At 34.2% G+C, this 27,521-nt stretch overlaps 1 protein-coding gene across 1 annotated transcript in view; it reads right to left on the reverse strand.

The window, feature by feature from the left end:
* Window positions 1–420: 420 nt before the first annotated feature.
* The window catches only part of LOC121380940 (serine/threonine-protein phosphatase 6 regulatory ankyrin repeat subunit A-like), a 58,725-nt gene continuing 31,624 nt past the window's right edge, over window positions 421–27,521 (reverse strand). The window contains exons 15-28 of the mRNA XM_041509982.1: window positions 26,765–26,840; window positions 23,590–23,715; window positions 22,574–22,661; window positions 21,638–21,755; window positions 20,634–20,774; window positions 19,741–19,807; window positions 17,179–17,266; window positions 15,600–15,683; window positions 14,280–14,425; window positions 12,868–12,947; window positions 12,505–12,587; window positions 10,677–10,768; window positions 8,089–8,232; window positions 421–7,675 (exon numbers count right to left, since the gene is read on the reverse strand). Of these exons, the coding sequence (XP_041365916.1) occupies window positions 7,563–7,675; window positions 8,089–8,232; window positions 10,677–10,768; window positions 12,505–12,587; window positions 12,868–12,947; window positions 14,280–14,425; window positions 15,600–15,683; window positions 17,179–17,266; window positions 19,741–19,807; window positions 20,634–20,774; window positions 21,638–21,755; window positions 22,574–22,661; window positions 23,590–23,715; window positions 26,765–26,840 (1,446 nt within the window). The 3' untranslated portion in view covers window positions 421–7,562. The remainder of the gene's footprint in view (window positions 7,676–8,088; window positions 8,233–10,676; window positions 10,769–12,504; window positions 12,588–12,867; window positions 12,948–14,279; window positions 14,426–15,599; window positions 15,684–17,178; window positions 17,267–19,740; window positions 19,808–20,633; window positions 20,775–21,637; window positions 21,756–22,573; window positions 22,662–23,589; window positions 23,716–26,764; window positions 26,841–27,521) is intronic.

Genomic DNA, 27,521 nt, shown 5'->3' on the forward strand with positions numbered 1-27,521 from the left:
CATTGAGTTTTTGTCACTTTTTTTCTTCTTTTTTTTTGGTGTGGTGGGGATTCTTTTCTTTTCATTCTTTTTTGGGGGGACTCTTTGGTATTCATAAATATTAGAACAAATTACTTCTTGTATCTAAGTGTAGAATACCAAATACCATGATTTTTTTTGTATTGAAATCTGTGTTTGTAAAATCTTTACCTGTCTGCTATTTGTATGTGTAAACTGGAAATCTACCTTAATTTGGTTCTTATATACAAACAAACCTGGCCTACACTGTTTGCTTAACCGACACCTCTCGGTTAACCAAACATAAGTAAAATGTTTGTTTTGTTTAATGACACCACTAGAGCACATTGATTTAGTAATCATCGGTTACTGTATGTCAAATATTTGATAAATTTGACATATAGTCAGAGGAAACCTGCTACATTTTTCCATTAGTAGCAAGGGATCTTTTACACCATAACCTTTGATATACCTGTCGTGGAGCACAGGCTAGAACAAAAAATAGCCCAATGGGCCTATTGATGGGGATCAATCCTAAACCGACTGTGCATAAAGCATGCGCTTTACAAAAAATTAGTAAAACTATCCTCGATGGATGGACGGACAAATGGACATACACATGCACATGAACAAACATGCACATGTACACACATACACATTCATATACATATACAGAGGTACATGTATATACATCTACAGTCAAATAGGTTCTAATAACATGTTTATACTGCATAGTGTTATGCTCAAATTATTCAAGTCATGCTATGTTATACAAATTATGTTACACTTGCTTGTTTTGATTATAACGTTATATAAAAAAATACACTTTCATCCATTGAACCAAATACCAAAATATACATTAGTCATTCAAGAGATGTTTTCATGCGTGCAATAACAATATAAAATAACATATCCAATACATATTCATGTACAGTATAATGACTCTTGTAAATATATTTACTAACCAATGGCACCTTATTATACAAAGCCATCCCATGCAAGCTAAACATTAAACTAATTTCATTTTTAAAAATAACCTATGGCATAAAATGGTCAATATTAAATCTCAAGCACTGCAGAAGTAAGTAGACATTTTTTTGGGGGGATGGGGCTGACTGAGATCCAGGATGCAAAGAAAGGTTTAGTGGGTGCGGGGATGTGCTCCCCAGTAAAATTTTAAAAACTAGATGTGCTGAAATGCAATTTCCTGCATTCTACAAGTAAAATTCATCTCTGCCTTAAGATTTACTGCCAATAATATTTTTGATTCAGAATTATTGGGGGGTCTAGCCCCTCCCCCATGCTCCACCGTGCCTGAATCTACTAAGGTGTTTCCAACTAGCAGAACTGTATTAAGCTGTCAGAACACTTTAACAGTTTGAAATTACTGTTGATTCTTTAACTAATGGTTCTACACTGTCATTAACAATTCAACCAATGTTTCAAAGCTGTCGTTAACAATTCTGCTAATGTTACTAAACTGTCACTAACAATTCTGCTAATGTTAATAAACTGTCACTAACAATTCAACTAATGGTACTAAGCTTTCATTAACATTTCAACTAATGGTAAAAAGCTTTCGTTAACATTTCAACTAATGGTACGAAAGTATCACTAACAATTAGGCTGGTGTACTAAGCTGTCATTAGCAATTCAACTAATGGTACAAAGCTATCATCACCTTTAACTAATGGTACTAAGCTTTTGTTAACTGATGGTACCTTACTATGCTGTCGTTAGCAAACAGTATCAATATGTCATTTAATACTTCAATGAATGATATTAACGACATGCATAATTAACTCATGTTATTGGTCCACCCAAATCTGAAATCGGACTTGCACACCACAAAAAAAAAAAATAACAATAAAAAATATAACACATAAAAAAATTTACAATTTTTTTTTTTTAATTTGGACTTTCTGACTACCTGTATTAATAGTATTTTTCTTCTTTTATTTAAAAAACCCTTTGATGTCTTGTTTCAAGAATTGATGTTAACAGACCGAACTTATGTTTAAACAGTTTGAAATAACAGTAAAGAATAAATATATTATTGGTTTCTATATAAAGACATCTGATACTGAAGTAGGTGTGGTGTGGTGTGTGTGTGTGTGTGGGGGGGGGGGGGGGGGGGGGGTCCTAACATGTATTGTTACCCCAGTGGGCACTTACAACCAGAGAAATAAAAATCATAATTTCTCCTGGACAATTTGGCAAATATACACAATGACATCACATAATTTAAAGAGTTTGCCTTTAAACCTTACAGTTTTGTTAAATTTGTGATAAAATGTTATTTCAGTATAAATCATTAAAAAAAATGTTTAAGAGAATAAATATAACTTTAAAAAAATATATATCTCCAGATGTGAATAAAATACAAAGTTATAGTAATACTCAGAACAGTATGTAAAGTGGTTGATATCATTTCTACAGGCCTAAACCTGTATGTAGGCCTGTATTGAAAATGAAATCTTTTAGAAAAAACAAACTAGCCAAAGTAATAACTAACTCGGTACCAGTTATTATCAAATTTATGTTGTTAAAGCTCATGACAAGTAAAAATTATTTTACTTGGGACATAAATTTGATAATAACTGGAAACTGTTTTTATTATCCTATATTTATACAGGAATTTAAATATTTGCTAAATTAATGTATCATGATTGTAGTATATCCTACCATACACATTCTACAGAGCAGAATAAAATCGATATCTTAAGACAGCAAACCAGTTATGTGTATTCAATTGATCCTGAAATTCTACATAACATGAAAAATAAATTAAATGTACTGTTTTATTTCACATTTTCAAGAATAGTAGGTCCACATTTATCAACTGCCTGATTGCCTAAAATATCTAAAACCAAAAAAAATAAAAAATAAAAAATCTTATTCAAATGATCTATTCTTGTTATAAATAGTTATTTATTATTATTATATTTGTTTACTTTTTATGAGAAAAAAGGAAGGAAGGAATGTTTTATTTAAAGACCTGCATGTACTAAAGCCATTTTAATCATAGTTGTATGGCTCAGTCATATCATAAAATGAGATAATCAAGAGTCTATTTGAATCATTGTAAATTGCAAATCTGTGTTCAAATGGAAGATCGACGCAATTCGAGGAATTTGTGTGGAGGGCGTAACCTGAAGAGAAGAGTACTGAAGGAACGGCCCCATGATAGGGGAGGGGGGTATGGTGGTCCTCTCCCAGAAAAATTAAGAATATTTACCCCTATTTAGCACTATCCTGTTATGTTTTTGCTGCTTTTGAAGGATTTTTAAAATTATGGGGTTTTTTTGTTTTGTAAACATTTATTTGACCAGCCCATGAAACGAACTGCAGACAGTAAATAAATGTAATTGGGTTATAAATAATTTTCCGTTTAGTTTGTGTGTGTGCATTAAGCATAGCGTGGGGGGGGGAGGAGAGAGAGAGAGAGAGAGAGAGAGAGGGGGTCCTGAATAAAAAAAAAAGTATTATTGAAATTGTTTCTTGATGAAAAAGAAAATTGAAAAACAGTGCATCGGACCATGGGCCTAAAACCACCATTAATCATCCTATCCCTACCACCCTGTAATGGCATTTTAAGATCTAAGATTTGCACAAATTGCAGGAATGGTTTTGGCAGCCCCTAAAACGGGGCAAATTCTCATGCCTGATCAACATTGAGGTTCTCAGAAACTGTTCCAGCTGGTGTTTCACAAGGTTCTGTTCTAGACCCTGTCTTGTTTTCATTACATACAAATATACGATTCTTTCCTGATAAGTTATATACAACTTGAAAATCATAATGTATATGGTAATAATTTAAATTCTGATTTCGAGCATACTAAAAGGAGGGCTAAAAAGCGGCTTGTTAAATTTAGTTCCCATAAAACCTAAACTAAGATGTTTAGCCGAAAAATTCAGCTCAGAAATAACCCAAATTTATTTCTAGACAATGTGAACTTTACAAACACAATCCAGAAATCTGGAGAATGGGATTTTCATATAAAAAGTACTGTTGCAAAAGCCTGTAAAATGATACACTGTCTCCATTCCTTTAAATATAGATTATCTAGAAGGTCATTAGAAATGTATATAGTTCATTTATTCTCCCAATATTCGATTAAGTAGACATTATCCAAGATAGCCGATTAGATGCTCTTCATACAATTTGCAGTGCTGTCCGGGGAACATCCCATCAGTTACTAAATAAGAAAACTGGCTTCTTAACTTTATCAGAAAAGAAAATGTCATGAAGTGTGCAAAATGTACAAACTTCCCCACTTGATTGGTAAATTTGGAACAAGTTATAATTATTGTTTTATTTGATTGACAGCTAATTGTTTTTAAAGCAAGAAATATTGTTTAAATCAATAGCACAAATCAAACTGTATTTAGCAGCCATCTCTTTTTAAAAAATCACCTTACGATTTCTTTTATCCTGTAAGGATTTCCTATGTATATATAGGTATATATATTTAAAACAGGTATAATCCCATCACAGATACTACATACACCATGCATACATTGGTATGTACAATGATTGTACGCACCGGTCTTACACATACATGTACATAATAATGCATAGCCAGTATACTCCTATCCCATACAAATATACAAAATATATGGCAGAGTGACCATTACATACCCAGGTATAGCATATTCTTTATGCATGGAAGTGACCCTTTAACATCCTGGGTACAATCTATGTATTCTTTTATTTACAATACAGCACAATTATTCTTTTTTTCTCCAGGTACACCATATTTATATACCGTATAACATATGACACCATATTTATACACAGTATAGCACATGACACCACATTTATATACCAGATATCAGATGAAACCATATTTATATACCATAGATCTCATAACTATAACCTAGGCAGTGTTCTCATTACCCATTTAAGGAGGGCATGCTGCTATGATATTACAATTTTCTATCATATTTTTTCCATATAAATGAGCAATTTAGTTCAGCTGTTGGTAGTTAGAAACTTAGAAAACATCAGACAAAAGAATACAAGTTCCACAGGAAGAATTCATGTTTTAGTACATACATGTATATGAGATAAAAATATTTAGCTTAAAGAGATTAAAAACAATTCATATTGAAAGAAATTATGCTAGCACTTAAATGTCAATAATTGTAGATAAGATAGATTAAAATGTATATATAAGGGAAAGGGCAGCATACAGACCAAAATACTGACACGTACTGCCTGAATGTATCATCACTGCTGTCTGGTGACTAACACCAAGAACACTCAACACATGATTCAGTCCTGCACATCTTGTAAGATCAGCTGGGTTTACGCCTCTGCTGAACGGCAAACCCCAACTGTGACACCACTAGAGCATACTGATTAATTAATCATCGGCTATTGGATGTCAAACATTTGGTAATTCTGACTCGTAGTCATCAGTGGAAACCCACTACATTTTTCCTACTGCAGCAATGGATCTCTTATATGCACTTTCCCACAGACAGGAAAGCACATACCATGGCCTTAGACCAGTTGTGGTGCACTGGTTAGAACGAGAACCTGGCTAAAGAGTCCAAGTGATGGATGTTGCTACACTCAGTGAAATCAAATGCAGCTCCGGTCCACACTGTACAAGCTCAGTGCTAAGTGAACTATATTTCACTGTGAACAATTGGGTAAAGACCACCGAGTTGGTTTCTGCTGCATCACTGTGCAAACCGGTTTAACCGAGGTCTACAATTGATACACAGTGCATAAAGTTCTCGACCAACTGGTCGCATATGCAACTGAATTTTTCACGAGTGCGACCAAAAATTACTACCAAGTCGCACGAGTGCGACCAAACAAAATAACTAGTTTTACTGGTTGGAAAGTGGCCACTGCATTGACGCATACTATGAAATTCGTAGTCTTAAGTTATAGCCAAGTGACCCAACGTTTTGTTAATCTGCACGTGATTCACAACAGAATCATAATGCTTGGTCTGGTGACGTCATCAAGACGTTTCTTACAAATAGGCTGTATTTTCTACGTGGCTCCATTTGCAAGTCGACTTTTAAACACGTTCACGATTTTAAAGACCTTTAGTTTAAAAGCAAGTGTAACACAATGCACGTGGCATTGTTACATTTACTTTAATTTTAACGCAAAACCTGAATTGTAATGTCTATATACGATCTGATCCTCACGTCAATGTCTGGAAAGTTCTGACCCAGATACGTGTACTTTTCATCGATTAGCGACTGATGATTGGCCAATATTTATAATTCGGCATCATGTGACCGTCGTAGAAGATGAAGGAGAGAACTGTTACAGTTACCGTCATTCTGATGGTCGTGGAAGCTTTGTTGTTAATAAACTTGTATTTACTCTATTGTTTCAATTGTGATGTTTTATATCATTAATATCAAAGAATAAATTAGCTATTAAGAAGTACTGGTAGAACTATAATCATTACATTCTGCTATAGTTTACAATTAACTACTATAGTATTCATTGATAATCTGGGGAGTCAGAGTTGGGACATGTTTTGGTCCCCCCATAATTTGTTTACAAATAGGTTGTTTTTTTCATCTTTATTACGGATTATATGTTTAATTTCTACTCAGAATTGCTCTCTTTACCAGTTTGAAAAATCTCTCTCGGAAACACTCCTCCCTCAGTGGCGTAGGAAGATACCAAAAAGTGTGTGTGTGTGGGGGGGGGGGGGCACACTTTTACACTATTATAAAGCAAACATAAAGCAAAATATCTGAAAAGTGAGGGGCACATGCCCCCTTCCCCTCCGCTTCCTATGCCAGTGCCCCTGTCTGCATTTTGTACATGATGACCAACGTCCCCCTTCCAGGAACGTACAAATTATGTACTTTGTGGACCTATGAATATTCATCAGTGCTCCAAACTTATTCCTCAGTGTTCCTAAAATATGTAACTGTGCGCCTAAAATTAGAATGTTAGGAGCACAGTGCTCCTAAAACATTTTTCAAACTTTGAGCCCCGATACATATTTTAAAAATACAATAAAATGCACATGTAGTTAAAAAAATAAATTTTGAAGGCAGCAAATGTTAAATTAAAATCAAACACATTTTGACGAGACTGCCTATCGATTTGCGAGTAATTATAATATATGCATGTATGCAACGAAAGGTGTAGTTCTGAAGTTACTTTTTGAATTAGATATTAGATATGTTGTGTTAAATTGACCACAGCACTTGTGAGTTGCATAAATAGTTGTTAGTATTATGCAGAACACTGAAAAAATAAACTGAGATGTGGCTATCAACATTTAATGTGTCGAGTGAATTATTTTAGTCCACTAGCTCAAGAGGAGTAAGCAACAAATATGAAGGTCGAAGTTATGTCCTTTTGTCTGGGGTTGCCCTTCTTTAATTTTCAGCACGAGAGCACTGCCATAGGTAGATTATTACTTTTATATTTTCTTCACAGCACTGTCTTTCACACCCTAGGTACACTCTGTTTCTCCGTTCACCGTACAACCGATATATCACACACAGTTCATGCAGCCAATGTACACACTGCGCATGCCTATTTTACTGACAGTCACTGCAGACATGATTTAGTAGAACTCTGAATCAGAACTCTGCACAGAGCCGGAATAATCCTTTTCATGTATACTACCCGCCGGACTGCCTCCCGATATCTGGTCACTCAAGTCCAGGTTACGGTTGCCTGAAAACAAACAAATAGCATGTATATGTTAACAGTAAAAAGTCTCTATTACATAAAACATTATTTTTATTTCTAATATATGATATTGACGATACTAAAACATACAAGGGTAATAATCTCTTTATCATATAATGTCAAGCTTAATACATGTTTTTTCAAACTGTATAGACAATTTTAATTCCAGTCAGCCTACTCATGTATGTGACATTATGTCTTTTTGAATGGTAATGACGTCAACTTAGCATATGGGTGTTATGGTTTATATTGTTACTGAAACACGGATGGATGTGATCGAGTCTGACAGTTCAGTGTGTTGTTGTGTGTTATGGTTTATATTCTTAACGAAACATGGATGGATGTGATCGAGTCTCACTGTTCAGTGTGTTGTTGTGTGTTATGGTTTATATTCTTACCGAAACATGGATGGATGTGATCAAGTCTGACCGAGCGGTTCAGCGTGTTGTTGGGTGTAATGCTGTATGGCATGTGAGCCAGAATGATGGCTAGACAGTCAGCCACTCGGTGGTTGGGTGCACAGGACAGTGCCGGCGTGTGACCTGAAACATAAACAATGTCTTAGACAAACTACAGCAGTCTACTGTTGGTGTACATGTCACTGACCTAATACATTCGTCTTAGACAAACAGTCGTCTTAGACAAACTACAGCAGTCTACTGTTCAGTGTACATGTCACTAGCCTGATACATTCATCTTAAACAAACTACAGCAGTCTACTGTTAGTGTACATGTCACTGGCCTGATACATTCGTCTTAGACAAACTACAGCAGTCTACTGTTAGTGTACATGTCACTGGCCCGATACATTCATCTTTTAGACAAATTACAGCAGTCTACTGTTAGTGTACATTTCACTGGCCCGATACATTCATCTTAGACAAACTACAGCAGTCTACTGTTAGTGTACATGTCACTAGCCCGATACATTCATCTTAAACAAACTACAGCAGTCTACTGTTAGTGTACATGTCATTAGCCTGATACATTCATCTTAAACAAATTACAGCAGTCTACTGTTAGTGTACATTTCACTGGCCTGATAAACAAACTACAGCAGTCTACTGTTAGTGTACATTTCACTGACCTAATACATTCATCTTAGACAAACTACAGCAGTCTACTGTTAGTGTACATTTCACTGACCTAATACATTCGTCTTAGACAAACTACAGCAGTCTACTGTTAGTGTACATGTCATTAGCCTGATACATTTGTCTTAGACAAATTACAGCAGTCTACTGTTAGTGTACATGTCATTAGCCTGATACATTCGTCTTAGACAAACTACAGCAATCTACTGTTAGTGTACATGTCACTAGTCTGATACATTCGTCTTAGACAAACTACAGCAGTCTACTGGTCGTGTACATGTCACTAGCCTGATACATTCATCTTAAACAAACTACAGCAGTCTACTGTTAGTGTACATGTCACTAGTCTTAAACAAACTACAGCAATCTACTGTTAGTGTACATGTCACTAGCCTGATACATTTGTCTTAGACAAACTACAGCAATCTACTGTTAAGTGTACATGTCACTAGTCTGATACATTCGTCTTAGACAAACTACAGCAGTCTACTGGTCGTGTACATGTCACTAGCCTGATACATTCGTCTTAGACAAACTACAGCAGTCTACTGTTAGTGTACATGTCACTAGCCTGATACATTCATCTTAGACAAACTACAGCAGTCTACTGTTAGTGTACATGTCACTGGCCTGATACATTCATCTTAGACAAACTACAGTGTACATGTCACTAGCCTGATACATTCGTCTTAGACAAACTACAGCAGTCTACTGTTAGTGTACATGTCACTAGCCTGATACATTCATCTTAAACAAACTACAGCAGTCTACTGTTAGTGTACATGTCACTAACCTGATACATTCATCTTAAACAAACTACAGCAGTCTACTGTTAGTGTACATGTCACTAGCCTGATACATTCATCTTAAACAAACTACAGCAGTCTACTGTTAGTGTACATGTCACTAGCCTGATACATTCATCTTAAACAAACTACAGCAGTCTACTGTTAGTGTACATGTCACTAGCCTGATACATTTGTCTTAGACAAACTACAGCAGTCTACTGTTAGTGTACATGTCACTAGCCTGATACATTGCGCGTCCTGAAATAGCGGCCTGCAAAAAGCTATCTATTTTTTAAACCTAGCAGATGGAACAGAAATTCACCAGCTGAAACCACCCAAATTATTTAAGACACAGATTTATGTACAATTATTCTCACATGCTATATTCTGTTATATTTTAATTCCATAATATTCTACAATATACCTCAGGTCCTAATTAATATAACAATCCCAAACCACATGCCGTCATATTTCCAGCAGGCCTTATTTTTTCTTAGCAGGACAATTTTCTGAGAACAAAGGCCCCTAATGTTAACAGGTAATAGTAGCCTATACTGAAACAACAGGAGTGTCGGAAGCAATTAAAAGTTGGTACGGCGATGAAAGCAATGTATATGATGAGATCTATACTATGCGAGTACCATAGGAAAAGGAAAAACGCTCAGGGCCCAAAAGTGGTACGGCCATGGTCTTACCGGTCATACTGCTTTCAATGCCACTGAACAAGATTCTTCTCTAATTCTCTGTTATATTTTGGTAATGTAATTAACAAATAATGGAAACTCCCTTGTTCATCAGATACAATTAGCTTCTCCCTTCCCTTATAGAACGGAATGACACTTGGTGAAGGTCACTTGTTAACTTGGTTTTATCGACATGTGTTAGTCTTGTTAGTCTTGTATGTGTTAAATATATTTGTGAACCGGTTGTGTTGTTCTTGTTTGTGTATTAGGAGATGTTATATTGTCTAAACCAATCACCACTAACATATCAAACATGGGATACCAACGTACACTAGGTGTAGTTTGAAATGAGCTGGGGTGTCACTAAATAAGTATGTCTTTCCTAATTTCCTTTCTTTAACAATACGAAGTGTGAACTCACCACTTTCATCCAAGGCAACGAGGCTAGCACCTTTAGATATAAGATCCTGTACCACTGGAACCAGTCCATATTTAGCTGCCATGTGAAGAGGTCTGAAACCAAATCAATATTGTAACAGTTACAGTACACATCCATGCATTGAAATAAGAATAGTGTAGTACAGGTTACCAGCACATAACATAGGTTATGGTAAATTTATCAAGTTTACAATTGACATTATTTTTACTATTAACGTCCACTTCTATTTTTTGCAACAGTGACCTTGACCTTTGATACAGACAGGTAAAACATGATCCCGTTCAAGATATCATGATCAGACTTAACGTCACTTAAAGTATATCACAGAGTATTAGCAGACTTTTCAAGTCTCGAAATGCCATCATAAGAAAAGATGTCGGCCAATACACAGAGTTAATAACCACCAGTTTATTAAAAAATACAATGAAATATTGGTGTGTACGGAAATGTGATACTAATGAAAACTCGTCGGTCATTCTAGGCTTCAAAACCAGTATTTTTAACAGCCTATCAATTCCCATACCAGTGTTCATTAGTTTGTTTGATACACACAATACAAACAATATTTACACTGCCTTTATAAAAGTGAATCTACATTTACCAGCTAGCGATGTCCATGTGATTGATTCATTTGAGAAAGATAGAAATAAAAGAACAGAACAATGTTATCCTACATTAGTGGATTACATTTTTTTTTAATTTTATTCTTTTTCACCATCTTGAAATCTTTGTTAAAATAGTATTTGTTCACCAAAACAAATGTTTGCTATCGACTGTTGCAAGAGACCAACAGTATCTCAATATATCTATATTTTTGTCCAGTTCAAAGACATAAAAGTTGAATTGGCTTATACATCATACCAACCTTTTTATACCAGATACTGAGGGGCAAACTAAGGTGTCAGCCTATCCACAGAGTCAGCTAATACACAGTAAAATACAGTAAATTAATATTTGTGTGTTTAATGTGTTTGACTAATAGCTACATGTATATAAAATATATATCTTATATAATGTTGATTATGATACTTGATATTATTATTGTGTGATGTAAAAATATTCATCCTCTGTCAATTGTAAGCATGTCATGGATAAATAATAATAATGATACTCTCTTTTATGACCAAGTATATTTATACATTTCAACATATAGATTTGTAACTATGTAGAACATAAAATATTATTATCACTGTTATATTTTTACATTTTAGAGCTATTTTTTATTGTTATGGGAATAATAAAATTCAAGAATATTAACGAACCTTCAGTTTGTGTTAACAAAATACAAAACCTACCTGCTACAGAACAATAAAATGTGAGTCTGCTAGATCACAGATACTTTCATGGGAGGTAGGAACATTCAGTCACTGCTTCCATTCTTAATTCACAATTAGTTATGTTGATTTTTGTCAAATAGTGTATTTTGTCACAACTTACGTTTTTAATTCAGAATTAGCTATGTTGATTGTCATTGAATCATGTATTTTGTGACACTTATGTTTTTAATTCAGAATTAGCTATGTTGATTGTCGTTGAATCACATATTTTGTCACAACTTTAAGTTTTTAATTCAGAATGAGCTATGTTGATTGTCGTTGAATCTTGTAGTTAGTCACAACTTATGTTTTTAATTCAGAATTAGCTATGTTGATTGTCGTTGAATCACATATTTTGTCACAACTTTAAGTTTTTAATTCAGAATGAGCTATGTTGATTGTTGTTGAATCTTGTAGTTAGTCACAACTTAAGTTTTTAATTCAGAATTAGCTATGTTGATTGTCGTTGAATCTCGTAGTTTGTCACAACTTACGTTTTTAATTCAGAATTAGCTATGTTGATTGTCGTTGAATCGTGTATTTTATCCAACAGAAGAAGGGACACATCTTCTCGATGCTGAAGAAGGAAAAAAACATTTACACAGATACTCAGTTTTAATAAATGTGACCATCCCTTACAAAAATACCAAATATTATTAGTAGCTAGGTTTTTAAAACGTAGAATTATGTAACCTATACTTGAGACGTCATTTTTGATTTGCAATTTTTAAAGAAAGTTAAAATTATGATAAAATATGTTTACAATTTACTTAAAACATGCAGAATGAAGTTTAGCCATCAAGGAAAGCTCATTCTCTCACAGAGGATTGATATCAACAGCTAAACATGTTACTTACATGGAAGCAAGCATGGTGTAATGCTGTATTTTTATCTTCATCAGTTACGGTCAAATCGGCACCGCTATCAAGGAGGAGTCCTGTACAAAATCAAAAGTGAATTAACTAGTACCATTACTTAATACTATTTCCAATTGCAATGTATAGGAAAAAAGGTGTGTATACAAGCTTTGTCCATTAGTTAGTGCAGACATTTAGCAATAACAGAAAATGTGTCATCATGTTATTGTATTGTGACAGGTACACACTAAAATGTGTGTACCTTTATTAATGCGTCTGGCAAATGCAACTTTTATAGATCAGACTGCACAAAATTTTTAAAAATGATGAGTTGTTTTAACAGAATTTCCTTTAGTTTTAGCTCACATGAATTAAACAATACCGGTAGCAGTTATTTTTTCTTTATTTTTTTACAGTTCAAACCAGTGGAAGCTAGCCATTTGTGTTAGTCGCTAGCAATTCCGTGTACCTCTTATACAAAAAACCATGGAAATGACAAGGAGTGGAGCTAACATTGTACATCTACCTAGTAACAACAACAACAACATTTGTTTCACTTGTCCAGAATACATTTCTTTTACGTTTTTGTTATCTTGTTCCATATACGATTACTTTCTAATAACATAAAACAGCACTTCGATTCTAACAGATACACATATTTGGTTGCTGGGGTTTTTCAAGGTGGTGACATAGGTTAAAAATATAATACATCAACTAAGTATTGCACCGATACATCAGGCACATTTTTTGTATTAATATCTTGCTCACATTAATTTCATGTTATACACTATATCTTTTTAATCATATTTAAATACAAGTTATAATGCAGATCACAAAGGACAAGTAAAAGAAGGTAAACCAGATCTGTAACAATATGTGCAATCAGGGGTCGAATTTTACGCTATTTCGCAAATAGTAAATTTCGAAACGGAATAGTAAAACAATTCTTCCAATATTCCGTCATGAAAGTGAAAATAAAGCACGGAATACTGAAAATTGCCTGCGACTATTCTGCTTATGCTTTTTCTTTAGCTATATTTTTCTGCAGAACAAATCCTCGCGCTACTAAGACCTTTCTCATGCACTTACAGGTACAAAATAAACGTCTTTTTGATCAAGACTAATGTTTGGAGTGAGACTGTTTGTAATTCCAGCTAGTACGCAGTAATGCATAGACTGGTATATAAACAATTGTTCCTTACGCAATGTTGTACAGGGTGACATAGCACAGTCAAAAAAACTAGTGGTACATTAATAATTGAAAGGATAGTACATTTTAAGATGGAATAGTGTTTTTTGAAATTCTCTATTCCTTTGGGATAGTGGTAAACAAATTAAATTTCAACCCCTGGCAATGTATTAATTCTAAACATCAATATTAATATACTGATATAAAAAAAACCCAGTCTTACCCACAGCTCCAATGTTGCCATTGGCGGCTGCATACATTATTGGCGTCCTACCAGAAAAGTCTAATATATTAATGTCAGCTTTATGATTTAATAAAATTTGCATAGATTCTCCTTGGTCAGTGTACGCCGCTGCATGGAGGGGTGTTCTGCAAAAATAAGACATGTCTTGTAAATTCTACAAATATCATTCTTTAAATCTATAATACAATGATAATATTTCTACTTTGCTATTACAATTTACAGTGACAAACTGTCTTTTGCCACTGTTTGTTATTTTCTGTATAAACCTAAAGATAATCATATCCATCATGGCAATCACACTATCTTATCCAGCTTAACATTACACACACACACACCATTTTCCCTGTTACGTCTAGCAGCTCTAAATACATATGTAAATACTGTCATCTATGGGATTTGATTTGGGTGTCATACATCCTAAAACATTAATATAGACAGTGGTTGGAGCTTTGAAAAATACCTCTTAGCTGAGGTAATTCATGATGTAAAATTCAAGATTAATGTTCATTTAAGATTAATCAATATTATTATTTACATTTTAGTTTTTGTAACTATTTTTGCACAATTCATGATTAATGTAGTTCTTAAAATATTCTTAATTAAAGAAATTAGTTTTAAAATTTTAATTTTTTAAAACATGCATTCAACTGAACATCAATAGGTGCAACTATAAACCAAGTTTCATTGATATAGGACTTATACTTTGAGATAAACACAAAACAATTTTAATAAACTTTTGGCAAGCATTAAGATGAACATTCATAGAGACTAATACATTTTTTAAACTGAACATCCATAGATGCAACTATAAACCAGGTTTCATTAATATAGGACTTTGTGAAAAACTGAGTTAAACAAGAAGTGTGAAATGGAAATTAATTACTGCAATTAATTTTACAAATGTTCCAACTGATGTCTAGGTAAGACGCGTGATCAGATTGTGGTGAACAAACTTTGTAGGGTTTCCAGGTCACGTTCCAACAGAACTTTTTCTCTTTTAAAAAAAAAAAAAAAATTTGCTTTGAATTGGGGGTATTCAATATCTAGATATCCACCACTTTTCTGGTATAAAACTGAATTAATTTATGTGTTGGGTTATGGTTTTTAACATGCATTACAATGAACATCCACAAGTGCAACTATAAACCAAGTTTTATCAATTTCTACTTGGTAATAAATGGAGCTAAACGCAAAACATTATGTTGATTTAAACACAAAACTTGATGCTGTCGCCATCAGAAAATACTTATATCGTTCCTTTTGTACTTGGTAACAGTGAAACAAACAACAGCAACTGACCTTCCCTTGGAGTCCTGAAGATTCACTATATCATCACTAAGACAGTCTACCAGTAACTCGGTGCATGGATCATTTCCATTTATCCTGAAATACAACATTAAACACTCCAATGATAGAAATGCAAGAAATTCCCTCAATACCATGGGGGTTTTTTTCAACGATACTTCTTTAAATTTGTAGTTTTTAATCAACTTGATCATAACCACTTCTAGTCTCTTTGGAGTTAGGTACTTTGGATTCCATTTTCTCAGTGATAATCTGACACCCTACTGATGCCAAGTGAAAAATAAATTAAAGAAACAATGTTCTAGTTAGCAATAAATAAAAGACAATGCGCCCCTCCCCATTCAGTGCTTCCCTTCCGAGATGGTTGCCTCCAATTATTACTGCCCTGCTCTAATTCCTTGCCGCATAAAAAAGTAAATAATTACATGTTTTCCTCACATGTAGTGTTGTTATGGGTCTGAGTTCTCAACTAAGAAATGTTTGACAATACATCATAGGTATGAAAGTCCACCAACAATACAATGAAATATGGGTGTGTTTTTTTTTTAATCATAATGACTAGACATGCAAAGCATTATACCGCTTTCAATAGCAGAAGTCAAGTCTTAAAAAGCTTAACTGGGCAATCAGCCTCACACACCACTTAAATAATTAAATGTGAAGTAGAAAAGAATTTCTACATAGCAATGTTGACATAATGATAATTACGATATTAGGTGATTGGAGAAAACACTCAGATCTACATACATAGTTTTTACTGTGTATAGTCGGTAATTATAAATGTAACATTAATTGCACCATTACATGGAAGGAAGCAAGTTAGCAACACTATGTATGTAGATATAAATCTGTATTTTAAAAACAGCCCGACTGCAAAAGTGTGTTAATAATATTGTTAACAACTTTCACATCTAATAGTAGCCATATTTAAATTAAACTAAAGTATCAAAAATTAAATGCAGTTTGCAACTTATGGCTTAATCGTTTTTATATTTAGTACATTGACATAATAATCAAATTACTATATAAATAAACTCCCCCATCTCCTCCAAAAGTCAACAAATAGTCAGGTAATTAAAAAGAAAACAGTATATGCTATAAGTACAAATAATTCTAGCAATGATATAAATGCCATATAATTAAACTAGGACCCTGCCCTGTGAAAATTCTGGGTAGAACACTGAGAAAGTTAAAAAGAAAATGAAAAGTTACAGTAAGGTTTAAAAATATCAAAGAATCAGGTTGAATATATATTAGTGATCTTTGATATCCTGAACCATGATTTATATGTAACAATGTATTTAACCAACATACATGTTCTTTTTACAAATATTCCTTTGCCCATTAGATAAATAAATCATGTTTTGAACTGTGACCGATAATAAGACTTTTACATTGGTCGTGAGTAGACAGGGTAATTCCACCCAAGTGGTCATTAAATCAGGTAACACCGGAGGCTTGCTGAAGGTTTTTAATTGATTTCAAAACCCCTGTGGGCATAGCCTTTATATCCTACCTGATTACAAGGTGGGAATCACATTATTATTATTAATACTGAAACTAATATACTTACACAGAACAATGTAAAGGCGAAAAGAGGTTTCCTGTTAATCTTTTATACTGGTCATGTTCAAAAAATAATTCAACACAGCCATCATGACCTTAAAAAGAAGAGCACAATACCTCAGATATATTAGTTTATAGATTCATAAGTGTTACAGGGCTCGAACTTAACAACAACACCAACAGCAATTGCCGTCACCGATGGCACTTTCGTGCTGATGGATAAAAATTATGGTACTACTAACTTTCAGCTTTTACTTGATTGTTACATTTGTTAAGATAGCCCCCTTTTATTATTGCATGTCTACATATTGCATAACAAAATTAGTTTGTGTTAATCTTGTATTTATTTCCAAAGAAACAACAAAAATTAATAATAATGATGTTGGTGAAATCATGTTGAGGGAGATATAATGGAAATATTACAAATGTTTAGAGGGGGGCCCACGAGTGGTCTTAGCATTACTTCAGAAAAAAAAAATGTTGATGTTATTTTGTTTTTTTCAGTTTTATTTCCCCTTGCAAAATTGCTGTCAGTGGGATGGTTTCACTCACAGACAACAAATTCTTAAGTTCGAGCCCTGCTGTTAATGTTTTATATCCACAAGTACATGTAATAATAATGGGCCGAAGTTACAGAGCCTGTTTATGTCTTACACACGTGTAACTACACACATTTACAAAGCCTGTTTATGTCTTACACGCGTGTTACTACACACATTTACAAAGCCTGTTTATGTCTTACACACGTGTAACTACACACATTTACAAAGCCTGTCTATGTCTTACACACGTGTAACTACACACATTTACAAAGCCTGTCTATGTCTTACACACGTGTAACTACACACATTTACAAAGCCTGTTTATGTCTTACACGCATTTAACTACATACATTTACAATGCTTAAACACCTGTTTATGTCTTACACACATGTAACTACATACATTTAAAATGCTTAAACACCTGTTTATGTCTTACACACGTGTAACTACATACATTTACAATGCTTACACACCTGTGTATGTCTTACACACGTGTAACTACATACATTTACAATGCTTGGACACCTGTTTATGTCTTACACGCGTGTAACTACATACGTTTACAATGCTTAAACACCTGTTTATGTCTTACACGCGTGTAACTACATACGTTTACAATGCTTAAACACCTGTTTATGTCTTACACGCGTGTAACTACATACGTTTACAATGCTTAAACACCTGTTTATGTCTTACACGCGTGTTTATGTCTTACACACGCGTGTAACTACATACGTTTACAATGCTTAAACACCTGTTTATGTCTTACACGCGTGTAACTACATACGTTTACAATGCTTAAACACCTGTTTACAATGTCTTTTACACGCGTGTAACTACATACGTTTACAATGCTTAAACACCTGTTTATGTCTTACACGCGTGTAACTACATACGTTTACAATGCTTAAACACCTGTTTATGTCTTACACGCGTGTAACTACATACGTTTACAATGCTTAAACACCTGTTTATGTCTTACACGCTTGTAACTACATACATTTATAATGCTTAAACACCTGTTTGTCTTACACGTGTGTAACTACATACATTTACAATGCTTAAACACCTGTTTGTCTTACATGCGTGTAACTACACACATTTATAATGCTTAAACACCTGTTTATGTCTTACACACGTGTAACTACAGACATTTACAATGCTTAAACACCTGTTTATGTCTTACACACGTGTAACTACATACATTTACAATGCTTAAACACCTGTTTGTCTTACACACGTGTAACTACATACATTTACAATGCTTAAACACCTGTTTATGTCTTACACACCGTGTAACTACATACATTTACAATGCTTAAACACCTGTTTGTCTTACACACGTGTAACTACATACATTTACAATGTTTAAACACCTGTTTATGTCTTACACATGTGTAACTACATACATTTACAATGTTTAAACACCTGTTTATGTCTTACACACATGTAACTACATACATTTACAATGCTTAAACACCTGCGAAAAACAGCCTGCGTTAATTCGGCTCTAAATGTATAAGATCAAATTTTTACTCAAGAGCATTTACCTATTTCACAAATTTGAAATTGAATATCATTGTTTTCTATTTTGGATTTATTCTGTAAGTGCTATGCAACACAATTTGAAATGCTAGAGGAATAATTAACTCTTTTTTTTTAAATTCTGAAACAGATTCAGTTTATAAGATTAGGTACATGCAGCTGATTCCAAAGAACATGAATAATATATACAAATACTGACCATTCTAACAACATGAAGAATATACACAAATACTGACCGTTGTAACAACTGTAACAATATATACAAATACTGACCGTTGTATCAACTGTAACAATATATACAAATACTGACCGTTGTAACATTAACAATATATACAGATACTGACCGTTGTAACAATATATACAAATACTGACCGTTGTAACAACTGTAACAATATATACAGATACTGACCGTTTAACAACATGAATAATATATACAAATACTGACCATTGTAACAACATGAATAATATATACAAATACTAACCGTTGTAACAACTGTAATGCAAGGGTGAGTATCCTTTGTTGTCTTCTTGATTGTGTATTGGACCCATCTGAAATACACACAATACATCAAGTGTCCTGCTTTACTCGAAAACCGTCCTACTGACAGGAAATGGCTGATGCCCATGCTCAATATAGTCACACTAACTTGTTATTGATTTTTAACTGAATTCATCATACCAGTCTATTAGCAGACATGACTGGGATACTTTGTCTATGGTGTGGATGACTTGTTTATCAAGTACAAGTTTTATTTTTCATGTATGCATTGAAGTGGTGTGCAGTGTCATGGTAGAATGCAGTGTAACTGTAATGATACATTACATTGCCCACAAAAATGATTGTAACCTTCTTTTTTTTAAATATATATTTTATTATTTGTTCAAAAATGCTCCCTAAACAAATGTGTTGTTAATCAACTGTCTACAATGTGAGGTTTTGTTTTTAAAGCTCCATTTTAAAATAGGACAATTTTCAAGTTAGGATGGTTTTCAAGAACTTGACATATCCTTTAGTAAACAACTTGTAATACAAATTGATCGACTCCAAAGCAGAAAACCATACTCACAACACTGAAATTTAGAAATAAAGCACTTCAGAAAGCCATACACTTGTCTAAGACTCATGGTATATAAAAATTTACTTGTTTTTATGATTTAATTTTTTTATACCATGAGATTTTTTTTATACCAGTAGAATAAAAAAAGAAGTAAAAAAAAAGTTTAAAAAAAGAAGATATTTTACCACAATTAATTTTCAGAACTCTAAATCACAAGCAGAAAACAATAACTCTCTTTGAAACCTGTCAAAAACTATATTTTATAAGATGCTTTAAGAGATGATGATTAAGTTCATTCCATAATGAATGTTACATACAAGCAAGAGTGAGCCCAGCAGCCCGGCATGCCCACATATAGCAGCCATGTGAATGGCATTGCGTCCCCGGCAGTCACGTAACGACATGTCACTGCCGTGCTGAAGTAATGCATCCACACACTCCTCGTGCCCATTGGCCGCCTGAAACAGAAAGCATAAAACACAGTAGCAAACTTCAAATCACAAATGTAAGAAATTTGGTTAAAGTCAATAGCCCTAGTTCCTGAGTTAAATACATTTTCCATCGGTCATAAAATGTATCTGGGCCCCATGCTTATAAAACTAAACAACGTCACACACATACAGCTTGTTTGGTGTTGGCATGGCATTAAGCGTTTCAGACTATCAGAGCCTTGAGTCTAGACTCAAACAGTTTTACAAGCACCAGGCCTGGCACTTATAAAACTTTTAGAGTCTGAACCCAAGACTCTAACAGAGTCTGAGACTTTAATGTCATGGCAATGTCATACAAACTACATGCTTGTGACGTCATTTGAGTCTAGACTAACATTTTATAAGCACAGGCCCAGGACTGGAGTACTTTGATTACCAGACACACTTTGGATTTGATACAAGTAATAATGAAAGCAAGACGTAACAGTTAAAAAAAGCTGTAATGGTCCCAAGTATTTCACACTGTCTATAGTAAAAATGTGTCAAATATTATCTCAACCTCTGTTATCTCGCTACCTTACAGTATTTCAAGGCTGAATAATTTTCATTAAAAACTGCTCGTTGACCATGTTTTCGTATGTCATACACAGAATAAAGAAAGATCAAATGTGTGTGTGGATATGTGGAAATAAAACAGGGTAAGAGCCTTTAAAAAATATAATATTAGGCTTTTGTTGAAACTACAAATGGATAAAATATACTAAAACAAGCCAGAGAAGTCATTTAATGGCTCCAAAGGTTTAATAAAAATGCATCATGGATTATTTTAGAACTTTTTACTCATCTGGTTTCAAATTTAATGGAAAAATATCCGTGAAAAGTAAGAATACCCCTCGATGAAGTGCTGAACGGCTATTGACATCTGTAGCATTCACAATGGCACCGTTACGAATGAGGTAGATTGAGCAATCCAGATGACCATTAGCAACAGACATCATCAGCGGAGTCCTGAAACAGATTTCAAAACTTTACATCACTGGAGGTGAGAAAAATCGATAATGTGTATTTTCAACCGTTCAGAAATGGAATTGATTGATTTATTTGAATAAGTTACATTTTTAGTAAGAACTTGATTAACCGTTTTAACCATTCAATGCTGAAACAAGGTCAATGTGTTCGAATTCAGTTATGTTTAGGTTTTTTTAGTAACAGCTAACATCGCAATATATTTTGTGTACACTATGGTTGACATCACAATATTTTCTATATGCAGTTTTTGGCTACTGCTTGCATCTCGCAATACTTTCACTATGGTTCTACAGTATATTAACTAATGGAAATCACTTTTCATAAAAAATTTCAATCAGTATTTTATAAAATAAGAATTTCTTACACATCCATTGGTAAGAACATCACATCATAAGTTATTTATATCACACAACATTAACACACATGTATTTTATCAATTTAAAGACATACGACTGGCTTGATTGCATGATTGCAATTGATTGCTCTGTGACATAAAAGTTAACCTGAAACAGATTACCCCGTGCTGCATAACTTAATAGCAAGTGTAAATGCTGTAGGTAAAGTAAGTTTTAGTTAGAAAAGACATTTAAATTATTATAAACCTAGTTTTGGATAATATGTAAGCAACAGTATACTACATTCATGTCTGTTTGATACCAGTCAGTTTCGCTTGTTTTATACATTTCGAAACATCTCATGAGATAAATGGTATCTAACGGCCACTCATGTAACCTTCTCCTACATATAAATTAAAATATAATTTAATTAACTAAACTTCTGTTGTAAAATGGCTTTACCTATCTTGAGCATCCGTGCAGTCAACAATGTTGCTGTCATCCGCTGTTTCCAATAAAAGATGTAGGCTCTTGGTGTGGCCATTCATTGCTGAAAAGTATAGAAACAAAGCAAAGTAATGTATTATGTAATCAAATATGTAACCAGGTAAGTCTCAAGTTACAAGAATTATAATTTTAATTCATGATGTAAAATTAAGATTAATCTAACATAATTCAATTTTCTTTGCATCTCTACACTTTATGGTAATCTGGTTGGCAAATTGAAATCTAATACAATTTAATTACTTCCTCTTGCTGGTTGTAATTTTTAATGCACACATTTTTATACGATTATTTTTATATGCAGTCATACAATGTGTTCATAATTTTTCTGCTTCATACTTACATGAACTGAAAAGTAATTGCAGCCAATTCTTAATTTTTTAAAATATCAATTAATTTTTAATGTATGAAGATGAACATCATAAGTATAACTATGACCGAAGTTTCACTGATCTAGAAGTTTGTGACAAACAAGAGCCAGTATAAAAACATATGGTAGAGCAAAAGTGATACCTACATCTGAAATTTTGTCTTTGTCGAGGTGAGACTAAAATATGGCATATTTTTGTAAATATCATAATCTATATTCAGTGTACGTTGGCTCCAAATGTAACAGAAAAATCCACTGAGGGGATTCGAATTACGGACTCTCCGTATAAAAGTCCAGCGCTCTATCAACTGAGCTAATAGGGAAATTCCCACTAGCTACTTGCAGTTCCCACTTTATATCAACACTACTATATACAGTACATTCTCTTTATTTCAATATTTATATGTAAACCACATTGTTAGCCAAGTGACTACAAAAGCTTTTTACCAAAATAAAATGTTTGATCAGCAATCATAAGGTGTCATACGTATGTTGGCAACTTATTATAAAAAGTAGTATGGGATACAAAGAAGACATATTGATATGAATACAACCTACAAAGGAATGTAATGACAGCCTCTCAAAGCTGCTGTTGATAACTCACCTGCTGAATGGAGCGGAGTCCGGCCCGTTCGGTTGTCATGAACTAAAATCTTAGCTCCTTGAATGAGCAGTGTCTCCACACAATCTGTTCTGCCTTGGAAACATGCTAAATCAAGCATTGTCCGACCTGCAATCAATCAACAAAATGTAAAATGTGCATTTAATCTTTGATTATCTTTGTTTGTATAAGTGTTTGTCTATGTCCCCGGGGCTGGGCAGTAAATATTATTCTGCCGGCTACATGTATGTCAAAATTTGTTTGGTAGCTGGTTGGTCATACGTGGCTGCATTTCTCCGGGGCAAGGTTAATCGCTTTTTAATAATTAAAGATATTATTTAACGTATTTATTCTTTTTAATCAATTTATATGTCTCTACCAGCTCTACCAAACATTTATGGTGGCTGGATGGGGACATTTCTTTTCGTTGTGTATATATGTTATATGTTTGTGGTATGCAAGTGTGTGAGTGTATTAGTATTGGGTGGGGGCTTATCTGGCAGTAATCCCCTCCCCCTTCCAGAAAATTGCATGTTATAAATATGTGTCTTTTAATTTTGGCTTTGGTTGTGTGTTTTTGTTTTTTTTTCTCTCCTTTTATTTTTTTTAGTATTTTGTTTTTATTTTTATTTATTTATTTATTCGTTTTTTTTTTATAGTTTTTTTTTAAAATAAATTTGATAGGTTTACGGCATGCCTGCTGTTTCATATTTATGTATATTTTATCCATATTTTAATCATTATTTTATATTTTTAATAAAAAAAATAAAAATTAATAAATTTAACAGGGCAGGTGTCTGGTCTGTGCCTTTGGTAGTGGCTTGGTTAATATTAGCTTGTCTAATGCCCTAGGTATTATAGATTAAAGTGTTCGCCACGTCTTCTAAATGACTTAATCGTGTTGTTTTAGAGGACAACTGAGGAGTCACCTGTTTTTCCATGGATCGGCCGGGTTCACCTCTCTCCTTCTGGCAGGCTTGGTACCCAAAACGAAATACTAACTTAACCACTGCTGGATTTTTTTGCGCCACTCCCCTAGTGGCACCAGCGATTAAACTCTTAAAACCCTTTGGCATCACTCTTCAAGTGACGCCGGTTTAGGAAGTTATAATAACTTCCTAAACAACTAGAAGGCTGCCAGGATTGGACTGAACTGCAGTTGGACATGGTGGGGGGTGGGGGTGATGGGATGCCGGGAGTTAGGGCATTCTTTGGGGCTATATGCGTAGGCGGTTCGGCCTTAGGTTTTGTGTAGGGCCGGCCTCCCCTCCCTCCCGACCCTCACCTGGTCACACCAATGTTTAAAATATGATTGGCAGCCCCTTTCCTCTTAACCTCCCATGGGCTTAATGAATATTGTTTAAGAATTATTATTAATTTTAGACCAGCTCATCTAAATTTGTGTCGAAATTATATTATATTAATAATTTATATAGGTTAGGAATGTTGATATTTTTCTTTAAGCGCACATCCAAAACTTATCAACACCAATTTTCCCCTTTTTATACTTTTGGCATTAATATTCAAAATTGACCCTATTTGTTAGGTTATCCCTGTCCCGAGTCAGAACCCCGATCCTATCGGAGGCCGGACTCGGGATAGGCGTGTTTGAAACCCTAGTGGTATATGGACACGTTAAACCAGTTACTAAGTAAGTAAGTAAGCAAAATGTGCAAAAAATAAACTATTTTCTACACAAAATATTCTGATGTTATAGCCCTCTACAGTAACTTTTCCACCTAGGAGGCAGTTGGTACCTACTTGTATTGCTATATGGATAGTATGAAATGTTTTAGTCGCCAAATGAACAAACTCGGTCTCGACGTACAGGGTTGTGTTACCTTTCCAAGACATTTTGAAATAAACTATTTCCTACACAATATTCTAATATTACTGTTTAAAGATACATTTTTACAAGACAAAATCACCCAAGAATGACTGTGAACCTTTACATTGACCCTTGAAAGTATGTTTAATAAGCACTAGTTGTATAATAAGACAAACATGGTTTGATTCTTTTCTTAATACTAAATATGCCAATATTATTGGTCAGAGCTAGCCCTGGGTTCATTACGTTTGTTCGTCCAAAAATTAAACAATCTTCAATTTATTTTGCCAACATTCCGGAATTTCAGTCAAAAGATTTTTTTTAAATCTTATGCTAAGTAATATTAAAGTATATGCTAAGATGTACCTGGTTTACCAGACTCAATATTTTAATGCCTGAAATAACCTTACGAGTTGTATATTTTGGGGTGTTCTTTTTTAAATATTAAGAGACATCAAGAATAAAGTGGCAAAAGTAAGTTTGTCCAATCATGGACCTGTTCAGCAATCAAATAACACAAAATCTGACTCCACACCCTAACCCCAAGGACCGTTTTTGCAACAATGAGACTACCCCCCTTTAAAGTTACTTAACACTTAGCCACACTTTGTTTTTCTGTCACTGTGACTAAATTTGATCATAACTGAATTTTCTGTTTATCTTTTTGCTAGTTTGCCAAATGTTTAGACATGTTCACATCAAAGGATGCCATGAGAGCATACTTATGAACAACACCAGTAATAAATGCTAATAGAAAATCAGCTTGTCAGGGAAAAATCAACACGACTGTCTTTGTCTTGGTCTCTCTCTGTATTTCTCCCTCCCTCACACTGATTTCTTAATCAACGGCTATTGAATGTTAAACAGTTGGTCATGGTCAGAATAAACCTGCAACATTTTACCATTAGCAGCAAGTGCAAGCAATCTTTTATATGCACTTTCCCACAGGAAGGACAACACATACCATAGTCTTTGATACACTAGTCGTGGGGCACTGATCAGGATGGGGAAAACCCAATAATAGAATATGTCCACCATGGGGATTAATCCTTCAACCCAAGCACCTCAGGCGAGCACTGTACCAACTGTGCCAGATCCCATTCCTTTCCCAACTGGAAGAAATCCTCTTGCTGATACCAAGTTAATCCAAAAGTTTTCTATTTCTCTGCAAGGGGCCTGAAAGTTTTACATATCTGGCCTGATAGCTTATAGATTTCTGTAAATTCTAGCCCCAATATTAATTCAGCAATGCTAGATCTAAACCATAGCGAATATGTTTATCTGTCTGAATCTAGGCAACCAATACTGAATATTTTAGTTATTTCGTAAGTTAAACATTTAGAAACGAACCATGAATATCAGTGACGTCAAGATTCATCATGTAACCCAGTAATACTTGCATAGCTTCGTTATGCCCGTTATAAGCCTGAAAATAAGCAAGAAGTATTACACATTTGTCAGTCTAACAACAAACTTTATGTCACAATGTGGAAATACTGTTTTCATGAAAATCATGAAATATCGGGATATGAATCGTAGCTTGTTTCCAAAAACACTCTGGTAAGAAAAACAGTTACTGGGAATAATGGCCATAAAACATTGGACATCTGGCCACTACATGGGCTACTCTTTCCGATTAGCAGCAAGGGATCTTTTATTTGCACTTCCCACAGGCAGGATAGCACAAACCATGGCCTTTGTTGAACCAGTTATGGAACACTGATCGGTGCAAGTGGTTTACACCTACCCATTGAGCCTTGCTGAGCACTCACTCAGGGTTTGGAGTCGGTATCTGGATTAAAAATCCCATACCTCAACTGGGATCCGAACCCAGTACCTACCATCCTGTAGACCGATGGCCTAACCACGACGCCACCGAGGCCGGTCTTCACCAATAGTGTCAAAAACCTAACCAATTTCCTGACATATTTCTCATGAATGTTCAATCCCACATTACATCTTTGTACTTTACACAGATATTAGGAGACTAATGGTGACTGAAGCTGGGTCTACAGTACCAAGTGTTCCCTTGTTTTATTATCTCAGTATATATAAAACATATGATACAAAATGGCAATTAAAGTCATCAGAAAATACAGGCCTCAGG

The sequence above is a fragment of the Gigantopelta aegis genome, chromosome 9 (genome assembly GCF_016097555.1).
Source record: "Gigantopelta aegis isolate Gae_Host chromosome 9, Gae_host_genome, whole genome shotgun sequence".
Classification (NCBI taxonomy): domain Eukaryota; kingdom Metazoa; phylum Mollusca; class Gastropoda; order Neomphalida; family Peltospiridae; genus Gigantopelta; species Gigantopelta aegis.